A 12,342-nucleotide genomic window follows, 5' to 3' on the forward strand; every position below is an offset into this window, starting at 1 on the left:
ACAGATATAAAAGAAGCAATTGTGAAAGTAGCCTTCTATTCCATTGACAGAGGTCTGCATTTATGTATCGCCTAGATGAGGGAGTTTACTTATAGTGGGAGAAGATACAAAATGTATAAAAACTATCAATTCCCCAGAATATCACATTATGTTCACATGTATGTAAGAAGTATCTCTACGGCCTGGGAAAGATCACGCAAAAATAAGACAAAACCAGAGGATACATATAAATGGGCTTTGTGTGGTGTTTACGTTTTTTCTAAATGCTGCAGGTTTTCACACACTTTTTCCAGCCATTAGAAGTAGAAAAGGAAAAGGAAATCTAAAAGATGGATTTATGTTTCTCCTTTGAGTTAGATCCATTATTTTTCAAGTCAAAGCCAGACATCAAAGGGTGCAGTGGTGATTTTCAAAAAAAAAAAAATCTTGCTTCTGTGTTAGGGTACCCATAGAAGTATGTTATATCTGCTAAAGATAAGCAAACATTGAAACAGTTTTTAGGATGAACCCTGCATTATTTTTTACTGCCATTTTTATGAACACAGGCAATTTCCCTCCTAAGGGGTTACCTATTTAAAAAAGCCAGAAAAAAGACTAAAAGGAGAGAAAAAAACAAAAAAAAAAACAACAAAACACCACACTCTATACCTTGAATTTTTAGCTGTTTGCAAACACCATAGACAATAAAAACCCCAAAACAAAATGCAGCAAGGCTAGGTGCACACCAGCCGGCAATCTGTGTGCCATCTGATTCTCCTGGACAGAGCACAGTGACATGCATTGGTGCATGCCATTTCCCATCCGTGATATGGACAGGAATAGGACATGCGAGGCGTTCATTCACATGGGCAATCGGTCCACGTGAAAACATATCAATGTACATCGCAGCTGGAATTCCACAGCGTGTGAACATAGGGTGCATTCACACAACGCTGATTTACTATGGATTTGGTCCCAGATTTTGGTATGCATCTGCAGCAGATTTCAACTGAATTCAAATTGAAGGGGTGAAACCTGATGCAGATCTGTACTAAAATCTGCAGCAAATCAGCGGTGTGTGAATGCACTCTTGCAGAGTTATTTCCCCTTCTGGAGAGGGTCCTTATGGCTGCTGATATGAAAGACAGTCTCAGTTGTCAAAAAGAATAAAACTGCAAACGGAATGGCATAAAGCCACAAAGTGAGAGCAGCCCTACAAAGGAAGCAGCTTTTAACCATATTGTGTGGGCAGTCTGGCAACGCTTGGTGGCAAACCCTGTAATAAGAGTACTGGCCGTCATATTGGCTAGCTCCATTCACTTGCATCTGCCCTCAACAAGCTCCTGGTAGCCTATTGTTTTCAACATACTGCATACTGACATGACGCTTCTTTGATGTCAGAATGTGCTTTTCATTAGGATTTAATAACATTTTATTTGATTCGCATTTATGAAGAACGCCTAACACTAGGTTTACTAGCTTCAGTACAAGCGGGGTTTCTACAAGAGACTTTTCACTAAAAAAGGCAAGAATGCTGAAGCATCAAAGAAAATTAAGAAAAAAATTGTTTCTAACTATTAACAGGAACTTTGCTATGGATTACCTATACATAGGATAGGGTATCAATATGTGATCAGTGGGGCCCAACTCATGGCATCTCCACAGATCAGCTGATTGGAAGGGCCACAGCTTCCTGTGGATACACAAATATCGGAGTTGGATAAACCTCTTAGGGTCCCTTCATGTTATTTTTGTGTTGATCCTTTCAAGCTTCTAAAAACAAACAAAAAAACTATGAATTTCATGCACTTCAAAACAAACATGCATATTTTAAAAAACATTTTCTATGGGAAAACATCTGAAAAAAAGAAACCAAACCTAGACCATGCTGGGCTTTGCAAAAACACCATGGATCCAAATACCGCCACCCAGGAGCATGCTGCAATTTGCCCCCCCCCCCCCCCTTCCAAGCCCCCCCACCACAAAAACCCCACAAACACCAATGTCGCAAATAAGTGCTATGGAAAACACCACCTCAAAAATTGCAATGTTTGTAGGGATTTTTATATTTTAGTATAGCAAAAATCTGGACACAGCAGATTTTTGCCAAGAAAAATGCCACTGTCTGAAAATACCACAAAATAGTCTTTTAAATAAAAAAAACCTATCTACAAAACAGCCGGGGAGAGGAAATCTGTGCATGACACAGGACTTGTGTGATGTATTAACCCATTATTTCCAATAGGTCAATTTAGTTTTTCCTCTTGCAGTAATCTTGCGAGATGGAACTAATGCAGCATGTTCCCTTTTCATTGATATCACTAAAGGCTCACCCATTATTTGCATGGCCTAGTTAAAAATTGCATTACACATTTGCATGAAACTCACATATACATGCGAGTGTAATTTTAATTTTTTCCATATTGAAACATACAATTTTCATGCATGTGAAAAATCATATACCATGCAATGTGATTTCCTCAAAAAAAATGCATTGCACTCGCTTAGAAATCCCAGATGTAAGAGCAAGATATCAGTTCAGGTTTCTTGGACCAATATCACAGTTGTTCATGTGAACTCAACCTTACAAGGATATTCTATCTTGGAAATTCATGGCACTCATAGGATATGCCATAAATGTCTGATAGATGTGGGTTGTACCTCTGATGCCCGCATCCAAAGCCAGAACAGTGGTTCCCTGAACCTGTCTAATCTCAATATCACGGCCATTGGTGGCCAGGAGTACCAAAGCAGCTGAACTGGCCGTTGTACACAGAATCCATATCTCCCATTCACTTCTATGGAAGTTACAGAAATAGCACAGAATAGCTAGTTTAGTTGTTTCCGTAATCCGTGTCACCTCCGGCTGTGGCAGACACATTGGTATTCCCATTTCAGCCATGTTTGGGTAAAATGGGAATACTACCTTTAAAAGGTGTTGTACCAGAATTACAAGTCATGCCCTATCCAGTGAATAGGAAATAACCTGCAGATCGGCATGGGTCTCATCGCTGAGACCCCCACTGATCCTGAGAACGTGGGTCCTCTGTCCCCCTGCTCTCATCACTGTGAGGAGGCTTCTCCCACTAGCAGTGATATCACAGTGAATGGTACATGCGCGGTTGACGCTCCATTATTTTTAACGGGGCTGACGGTAATACCCAAGTGCTTGCCACTCGGCCATTTCCACAGTCTCATTGAAAATGAATGGAGCAGCAGCACATTTTAACGACCAGCGCTCTGTTCGTTCTGCTCACTGCCGGGGGTGCAGTGAGCCCATAGTGAGGAGGACAGGGGAACCCCATTCTTGAGATCGGTGGGGGTCTCAGCAGTGAGACCTCCACCAGTCAGCAACTTATCCCCTATCCAAAGGAACTCGTAATTCTGGTACAACCCCTTTAAAGCTTCAAAAGCAATCACATTATGGCTTTGTACAACCCCCTGGTTGTATACCACCCTAGCCTTCTATTGCCCCATACGATATGTCTGTTGCCCTTCAAATTACATATAGAGGCATACAAATAATTATTTACATTGAATCCTGTATGGATCAGACAGAAGAGAATTGACTAATTGTGGCACACTCCATTGGACTCTCCTAGGAACATCACTATGGCTCTGTATTACAGAGCCGCAAGGAGTCAATGTCCCTTCCATACAGCCACCAAATGAAGCTTAACTACATTGTTCCAGTGATAGTACCCAAAACACCATCCAAACAAACAAACCCCGTAAACTATGAGGATATAGGATGCAGTTTACTTAAGTTTCAGTAGCAGAAACTTTGAGTAGTTGCACTTTTAGCTAACTTTTGACATGTCAGATATGTATCGAAAATATTGATCAGTGGGGGTCCCACTAATACGTCCACTGATCCCTATAACGAGGGGGCTGCAGCAGTCACCAGAGCACCATTTACCCTCTGTTGTCTTCGCAGCTCTTCCAGCAGCTGAAGACTGCTTTACAGAAGTGTATAGAAAACTTCTATAGACTTCTATGAGGGCTGCCAAGAAAGGAGGAGGAGTCAAAAAAAAAAAAAAAAAGCAGCGACACAGCCCTCACATGAGCACTGCAGCACACTCGCTCCAGTAATCCATGGGGTATCAGCAGTGGGACCCCCACTCATCAATACTTTTGACATGTCTCTATGACACGTTAAAGGTTAGCTGGAAGCCCTTTAATATTGCCAAGCTTACAGTTCTGCCCCAACCTCTCTCAAGTATTTTGTGCAGCATCAATCACACAATTATTATGCTCAGAAACACAAATTAAATTATGTGAATTGGCCATGTGACATACATTTACACGCTTCCACAAGTAATCTGAGCCATTCCATCACATTATGTGGGTCAATTAAGAAACAAATTTCCGTGAGAAAGAAAATGCTCCCAGATCCAGAGAGAGGATATTCAGTGATGCACCATAATAAACAAAATAATATCAGAGGAGTTATCAGAATCATGGTAACTCAAGTCAGACATACGTGACGGAAGGGCACGAGTAACTTCTGAAACTACTTGTTGAAACCGGCAAACAAGCAGTTTTCCTGTCCTAGGGAAAAACACTGCATGCCTGAAAAATGTAAGTATTCTTGTGTAACAGTTACTATAACTAGTTGTTTGCCCAGAGATAAAAGAAACAAAATAAGAAAGTTGCCACCAAGAAGTGATAAACTGAATATTTTAAATTCCTGTAGTCTGTTTCAACTAATTGTAGCAGCATTGAGAGATGTCAGACATTCTTAAATGCTGTAGCTGGCCAGTCTATTAATCAGGATCATCTACTGCAAGGCAACTGGAGAACAACTACCGGTAGTACAGTGGAAAGGACTTAAAAGAGAGTGCAAAACTGGAAGAGACAGAGAAGTAAGCAAGATTTTTCAACGTAGTAACATTTTGACTTTCCAGTCAACATCTTAGTAGTCATAATTCTGTAAACCATCATTTTACAAGTTAGCCATCAAAAGTATGAAAAATGACCCCACATACAAACTCATACCCAAGCATAGAAAGAGCACATGTAGTTAATACAATGTGCCAGCTACTGGCTCAAAAGTCAACTAAGAGCTGAAAAACTCAGAAAGAGGTCTGCGCTTTCCTACAATTTCTTCTGGCTCTTCGGGTTCTTCAGACAGAGAAGAGATTGATGGGTAGCTGTCCCTTGCCCTTATCTTCTTTTTCACTCCAGATGGAGCAGTGAAGAACTTATTTAAAGGTCCAGGCTTTTTGAGGCCCTTTGTCAAATCATGAAACGCAATGTCATCAGAGAGGACACCAAGGAAGGCAGTAGTCGTCCCCAATATAGAGGCAGCAACCTTTGAGTTTCTTTTACATGGAGCAGTATGTTCTACATTTGAGACGGCTGGATCCTTTAAAATAAACTTGAGCTGTATAGGGGAGCTTTTCTTTAAGTAATGGTATGGCTTTTTGCCACTGTTATCCCGGATGTTGACATTTGCATTATAATCCCCAGTTAATGCAATAATGACATCTTTACGCTCATGCATAGCGGCTAAATGCAGAGGTGTATACCCACCAAAAGACCTTACATTCACATTAATGTTATTACCACTTTTCCGACTCAGGTCAAACAACAATTTCACCATCTCCGTGTTGCCACTTTTGGCTGCCCAGTGCAATGCAGTAAATCCAGATATAAAGTCTCTCTTACCAGCCAAGTCACTGTTAGTCATAATGAGACCAAGGAGTTTATGATTCCACCGCCCATACGTGGAATTAACCAACCACTCATGTTCAAATGGCTCCAAGGGCACAATATCTGAATATTTGGTCTCCTCACTTACTTTCGGAATTTTGGATGACCTCTTGATGTGGGGAGACTTGGAACCTGTATCATCCAGCTGCCTCCTAGCCACTTTGGGGGACTTGGGTAAAGAAGTGACTGATGCTTCCTGAAGAAATTTAGGTTGGAGAGTTGGTTGGAATGGATGGTCTTCACCCTGGTTTGATTCTTCAAATGACGCTTGGGCATAGCGTAATGGCAGCATGTATGGCTTGGAAACTTGTTCTTTAGACTGGGCATCAGCCCATGACTTGGGAAAAGGAACTGGTCCAACATTGTCCATTCTAGACACAATATCAAACACAGACTCCCTTTTATCTTCATTCTGGTTATTTGTAGACTCCTCATTTACTTCAGATTGGTCAGTGGTTTCAGAGGAACCTGCATCTGGTAACCCTGGCATGGTGGGCTCTTCTGGTTCAGACACATGCTGCTGAGAAGTTCTTGTCTCCTGATAGCTGGCTGCTGGATCTTCTATGATGTTACTGCTGCTCAGAGGTACAAGTTGTGTTTTTTCTTTGCTGTAGCTGGCTACTTCCTCCTGTCTCTCCACAGTCTTGGATGCCAGTAAATGGGTATATTTCTTCTTTAGCACCACCATCTTGGTGCCCTCCTCATCTTTCACCACTGCTATGGTATTGACAAACCTCTTAAAGAGTTCCCTGTTGTTTGCCTTTTCTTCAGGGTCAGGAGAATCCACCACAGGCTTAAACCTTCTGACCAGCTCAGAGTTCCTCACCTTTCCTCCCTGCTCCAGCAGAAAGTTCAGCACAACTTCTTGTGTTACAGCCATTCTCCTCTTTCACATTCAGAGGGTGGTAAGAGGGGGATCTTATCTGCCGAGAAGCCCAGAGCTGCAGGTCTCCCTTCTTACATGTCTTCTCCTTGTGTCTTCTGTACAAGTTACCTGTTGCTTCCGGGGTGAAACTTTGTGATCAGCTCTGCTACGCCCAGCCCTGAGTGATCAGTCAATAAAGAGAAGAGGGGAGGAGGGAGCAGCCTGCGGGAGGAGGCTTTGGAGTTGTAGTCCAGAGGCTGCTGTCATCAGGAGCGGCCACCTGGCAGGTGAGAGGTAACCTCCAATTGTGTCATTGTGGCTGGCGGTGGGATGATATAGCAGATCATAGATTACTATAGTCCTGCTAATCAATTGGTATAGATTATTCATAGCAATGACCGACATTAAATCAGCAATTGGGATTAAACTTTGTATTTCCTCATTTAAGGTTTTAGGAAAAGTGCAAATACAACAAATAAGGTTTTGTCTGTAATGACAAAAAATGTTTCTTTCTAGCCAAGTAGAATTGTTTGTTACTGCTTAAAAACAAAAACCTCTATAATTCATAGGTGTCATTACAGAGTCCATAGGGTTTCCCACCCAGCTTTCCCAGGCTCCTCTCTGCCTAGTAATGCAGAGGATATCGTCCCCACTGGTATGTTGCTGAGAATCCAGGTGGGTAACAACCTATAAGCACATGTATTAACCATGTACAGGTTTTATTACACTAATAAGCAATTTTGAGAAGATTGTAAAAGATAAAATAAGGGCAAAAAGTTTTATGTTGCAAAGTTTAAATCCTGCTAACTTTTTACTATTTGTCACCCAGCTTACCTAGAGTCCTGAATGGCAATCCTCCTATTCTTGGTTCTTTTATGGGCAAGAATGATTTCCCATTCGATAGTTTATGAAATCTGGATGACTGATTTTTATTAAAAGTGCAATTACAAGCATATAGAATGGACTGTAGTTTCTCCCAAAATAGCGCAAACGAAGAAATTGCCTTAAGGCTGCTTCTTATATTTTTCAGTGTGTTAAGGCACATGTAAAAACACACCATGCATTTCAAGCATTGTTATGGCATTTTTTTTTTCTTGGGGTATGATCACTTGTTGTAGAGTATATCCAAACCCCACATGTGGATTGTGATGTGGAATTCGTGCATTGCAAAGTAGTGTCTTCTAACTTTCGTATGTGTAAGCGTTTTAGGTCCCCTTCACACATGGAATAATCGCTGTGGGCTTTGCACAGTAGTGCCTTATGCGAGTACCTGCCCACTCATCTCAAAAGATTCGGGTGCCGGTGCGGGAGAGCGGAGAAAAACGGGGGGGGGGGGTGTCTCTCTCTCAATCGCTCCCCCCTGCTCACTCCCGCAACTCACCGCTCTCCCCTGCCAGCACCTGAATCTTTTGAGAGGAGTGGGCAGGTACTCGCATAAGGCACTACTCACTCGAGTAGTTTGCCTTAGCGAGTACGCTCGCTCATCTCTAATCCAGACCTAAATGGTACGGATCTGTTTCCTATACACGGACAGTGTTTTGGTTTTATTTTTTGCCATTCATTTTATTGGGCTTGCAAAAAAAATAAATATAAAAAGCCATAAAACTTTCAGTTTGTTTCTGTCCCCTCCTCACTAAACACTGACAGCTGCGGCAGGGTGTCCAGTGAGGAGGAGACTCCCCGCAGGGATAAAGGAATCCCCTGCTGCAGCTGTTACAGCAGAGGCAGGAGATCGCAACGTTCTCCCATTGCTTTCAATAGACAATATCGCAGAAAGAAGCGCCAGCCCCATTGAAAGCGATGGGATGAAGGGATTCCCCTCAGGGATGCGAGGCTGTTTTCACATGGAAACCCCTCGCATCCACAAGTTCCACATGCATTGTGAGGATGAGATCGGGACAGGATTCATAGCCCGATATCGCTCTTGCCAGTGTACAGGAGCCCTTATGAAGAGACAACCCTTTTAATTAGGAGCTCCTTGTTCCAATGCTGGAAAGTGCGGTTGGAAGTATGTATGTTTGCTTTAACACAGTTCAATTTATATCTCGGAGTGCAGAAAAAATCCACTCGCTGCAGCAGGAAGGACCTTGTGGCGTGACTCAAAGGTCACTTCGGGAAACTTTTTATTGCATCACTTTACTTCAAAGGGGTTTTCCAGCTTTTCTAGAAACTACACTATCTGTCCATATGCAGTGTTTGAGTGTTTGTTAGTTACTTGATAAACTGCAATACCATACACAACTAATTAAGGGAGCTTTCAGATGGGACGGAATATTCTGCAGCAGCACTTCAGAACACCCCCTTCTGCAAAATATTCAGCACCAAAATCTGAACTGCTGACTCTGCAGACTTTGATGCCGAATTGAAAATACCGAAGCGGAATTCTCCATGAAAATGCGTCGTTAGCAGCGTGGAATACCAGGACGGAATGTACCACAACACTGTTGCAGAGTATTGCATCCCCTGTGAGAGGTCCCTTAGGTGGCCGAGAAAATTGCATGATATCTGTGTGTTGCAAGGATCGTTACTTTCCTGTGATGCGAGGCGGTATTAATACAAAAAACACCTTGCATCCTTGGAGAAATGGCATGTTGGCGAGGGCAATATCTGATTGTGATATATGGCCCTGTGAAGTTAGACTTGGGGCGGCCTCACATGGGGGCATTTGCAGCTGCAAAATCTGCACGCTGAATGCGCAGTAATAGAATCCATTGAATTAATGGGTTCTTTCACATGTTCTGTTTTGGTGCTTAATTATGGGTTGTGGGAAACACGTTCTACCTCTGTGTGCTCTCACATTGGCCATTGTTTTCAATGGGGCTGGCGGCAGCATCACACTAGGTGCATGCGATGCGATGAAAACAATGGGGAAAACTCTGCGAGCCGTCATCGCAGTTGTCAGCCGTGCCGTAGGATCGCGAATTCCCCGAAGTTATGCGAGGTGGTTTTGATATACAAAACCCCTGGCATCTGCGGGATAACTGCATGTTGGTGAGCGCGCTGCGATTCACGGCCGAGTAGCGATCTCGCCTGCGTGAAGTTAGCCTAATAGTCAGTGCAGCAACACATAACCAACTCAGTGACCCTGTGGGCCTTGACAAACAAAGATGGCTGCACCCATGCTCTGAATACCTGATGTACATAGTACATTGGTAGTCTAAGGCCCCCTTCACACGCGTGTAGGCACATCTGCATGCACCTGAGCGCTGCGTATCTGTGGAGTGAACTATATATATATTTTTTTTTTTTGCACACGCATTGGCATTTTTTACTGTACTTTTTGTGCCCACAAGGCATGTACATTTGCGCATGGCAAACATAGACTCATTACTTATTAAGTCTGAGTTACAGATGTGTTTTTTCCAGCAGAATTCGGTGTATTATTCATTTGCGCACCCACCCCTACCCCGATTGACTTCTATGGGGGCCTCTTTTTGTACGACTGAAATGTGCATGTGAACAATCCCATTGAGATGGGTTCTAATCTCTGCATATTGCATGCACAAATACACCCGTGTGAAGGGGGCTAAGATACTACATGCAGATTCAACTTGCCAGTAATACTCAATGGGCGCAGCATCGGGTAATCAGAGAAGCTGTTGTGGCCATCTTTGTTTGTCCAAGGACGGAGGGTCGCTTTTATTACACAATGGGCCAGACGCAGTGTATTATGAGACAAGCATTGAATGTGATTTGTCTACATGGGATAATGTGCAACTTCTTAAAAAGTTGCATGAAGTCCAGTTTTACACATATTTAACACCTTGCAAGGTAAGGCTAACTTACAAATAGGCTCAGATCACACATGGCGATTTCATTATTTTGCTTCCGTGTTTGTTTTTTTAATTTTTTTATTTACAGTAAATAATCACTGAAAAATCCCCATTGTGTTTTACCATTAATGAGCTGGGCCTTGCGGGTATGATGAGGATAGGATAACCTTGAACGTTTCCTAGCATGGCATATTGCCACCATAATTGTACAGTTGTGCTCAGGGACATTTACTTGCTTTAGTCAACAGACAGATCATATTGCTTGCCAGCAGAAGACCGTAATCGGGTGGGTTACTGAGCGCTGTGTGACTGTAAACCTAGCTGCTGATATAGAATTACACCAGCCAAAATGATGGCAAGTAATTGAGTTGGTGCAACTATGGTGGCAAACAACCCCCACTAATACAGATGTATGCAAATGGTGCTTATTGATAGGGCTTCAATACATATTCTTATAGGGGGTGTTCAGGACTTTTTCTATTGATGATCCACTTGTGATGCCAATCAATCAGCTGATTTCCAGGCCTGCAGTGGACAGCGCTGGAAGTGCATATCGTTGTCCATACTGCAGCTGCCCAATATGGTACTGCAGACTCAGCTGCCATTGAATCCAATAGAAGTTGAAGTTGTGTTTATAGTACCAAACCAGGTTGCTGCAATAGCACAAGCTGCTTCCAGCACTGACAGCGGGTCCAGTGATCATCTGACTGGCAGTTACCCTAAGCGGCAGAGCCCTGCCATTCAACTATTGATCACCTACCCTGAGCATGCGTCATCAATTGTAAAAGTCCTGGACAACCCTTTTTAAAGAGGTGTACCCACCATAATTGATGGCACAAAGCTAGAATATGCCGCCACTTACTGATAATAAACTATTTGGGGGCAGAAAGGTGAGGGAACAGGAGTCTGGGAAGCTTTCATACTCATTAGATGCCCCTTTTCAGTGCTGCGAGGTTGGCGCGCAGCAGCAGCTTGACTCTCTCTGCATGCATATCTCCCACTCATCTCAGTCAAGCTGTTGGCGACCGTGAATTTTGTGGGAACACAGCACTGGCACGGGGTGTCTGCTGAGTATGAAATACCGTTCCCTCTTCCCTCACCTCTGCTCCCCATAATCTAGTTAATTGGGCTCAAATATGATGACTATTCCCTTTAAGGCCTCATGCACACAGCCTCATGCGTACCTGTTGTCGTCTTCTTCGTCGGCATCCGCGCAGACCTGTCTTCTTGCTTCTCTGTACTGCAGATGGTCTGCACATCTCGCCGTCAGACATATGTAGTACAGCTTTCTTTTTTTTTTTTTTTTTTTTTTTTTTTTTAAGAACTCCTGCTTTTCCCATGGAATCTGCAGCCCATCCGCAATTGTTGGATGGCTTCCCTTGACTTCAATGGAACCGCAGGAAAATGGAGCATGCTGCGATTTTATATATTTTTTTTCTTTCTTTCCCATCCATGAGCGGAAATTAGAATTGCTTTCCGCTCGTGTGCATGAAGAATCCTTTTTCCGCAGCATGCAGTGGAGGGTTATTGCTGCGGAACCTGGAGGCGGACGCTAACCCAGGATTCCACAGGAAAAATCCGTCCGTGTGAGTGACTCCTTATCGCTAAGGTTATGGACTGCTAAATATAGTTAACTGCTATTGGGCCATTTCATACATAATATTGATTTAGACCATCCAACACAAGTTGGGAAACTGACATCAAATTAAACTTCTATGTGAGAGAATTGTTAGGCTGGTGGTGGTGAAGGGCATGCACTGGTTGTTACCTTCTATTCACATGTGCAAAATTCCCTCTTTTTAGGCATCATGCACACAGGCAGGTTGGATTCCGCAGCAGAATCTAGCCCTGGCAGCAGCGGCGTCCACACGTACCTGCTTTTCTTTTCTTCAATCTGTACTGCAGATGGTCTGCACGTCTCTATGTCAGACATGCGCAGTCAGATTTGTATTTAACTCCTGCTTTATGTCAATTGCAGAAGGGCTGTGGATCAGACAGCTTCTATTGACT

The 12,342-nt window shown here is 43.1% G+C and overlaps 2 protein-coding genes across 2 annotated transcripts in view; one reads left to right on the plus strand and one right to left on the minus strand.

Annotated features, from left to right (window-relative positions):
* Nucleotides 1–1,982: 1,982 nt before the first annotated feature.
* On the minus strand, nt 1,983–6,712 carry SOWAHA (sosondowah ankyrin repeat domain family member A). Its single transcript, XM_066591206.1, has one exon. It carries the CDS (start codon nt 6,572–6,574, stop codon nt 5,039–5,041), a length of 1,536 nt encoding a protein of 511 aa, XP_066447303.1. The 5' UTR covers nt 6,575–6,712; the 3' UTR covers nt 1,983–5,038.
* A 115-nt stretch (nt 6,713–6,827) lies between these two features.
* SEPTIN8 (septin 8) overlaps nt 6,828–12,342 on the plus strand; it is a 107,094-nt gene continuing 101,579 nt past the window's right edge. Inside the window, exons 1-2 of the mRNA XM_066591210.1 lie at nt 6,828–6,846; nt 7,129–7,234. The gene's annotated coding sequence lies outside the window, so the exon portion shown is untranslated. The remainder of the gene's footprint in view (nt 6,847–7,128; nt 7,235–12,342) is intronic.

Source organism: Eleutherodactylus coqui, chromosome 2 (assembly GCF_035609145.1).
Source record: "Eleutherodactylus coqui strain aEleCoq1 chromosome 2, aEleCoq1.hap1, whole genome shotgun sequence".
Classification (NCBI taxonomy): domain Eukaryota; kingdom Metazoa; phylum Chordata; class Amphibia; order Anura; family Eleutherodactylidae; genus Eleutherodactylus; species Eleutherodactylus coqui.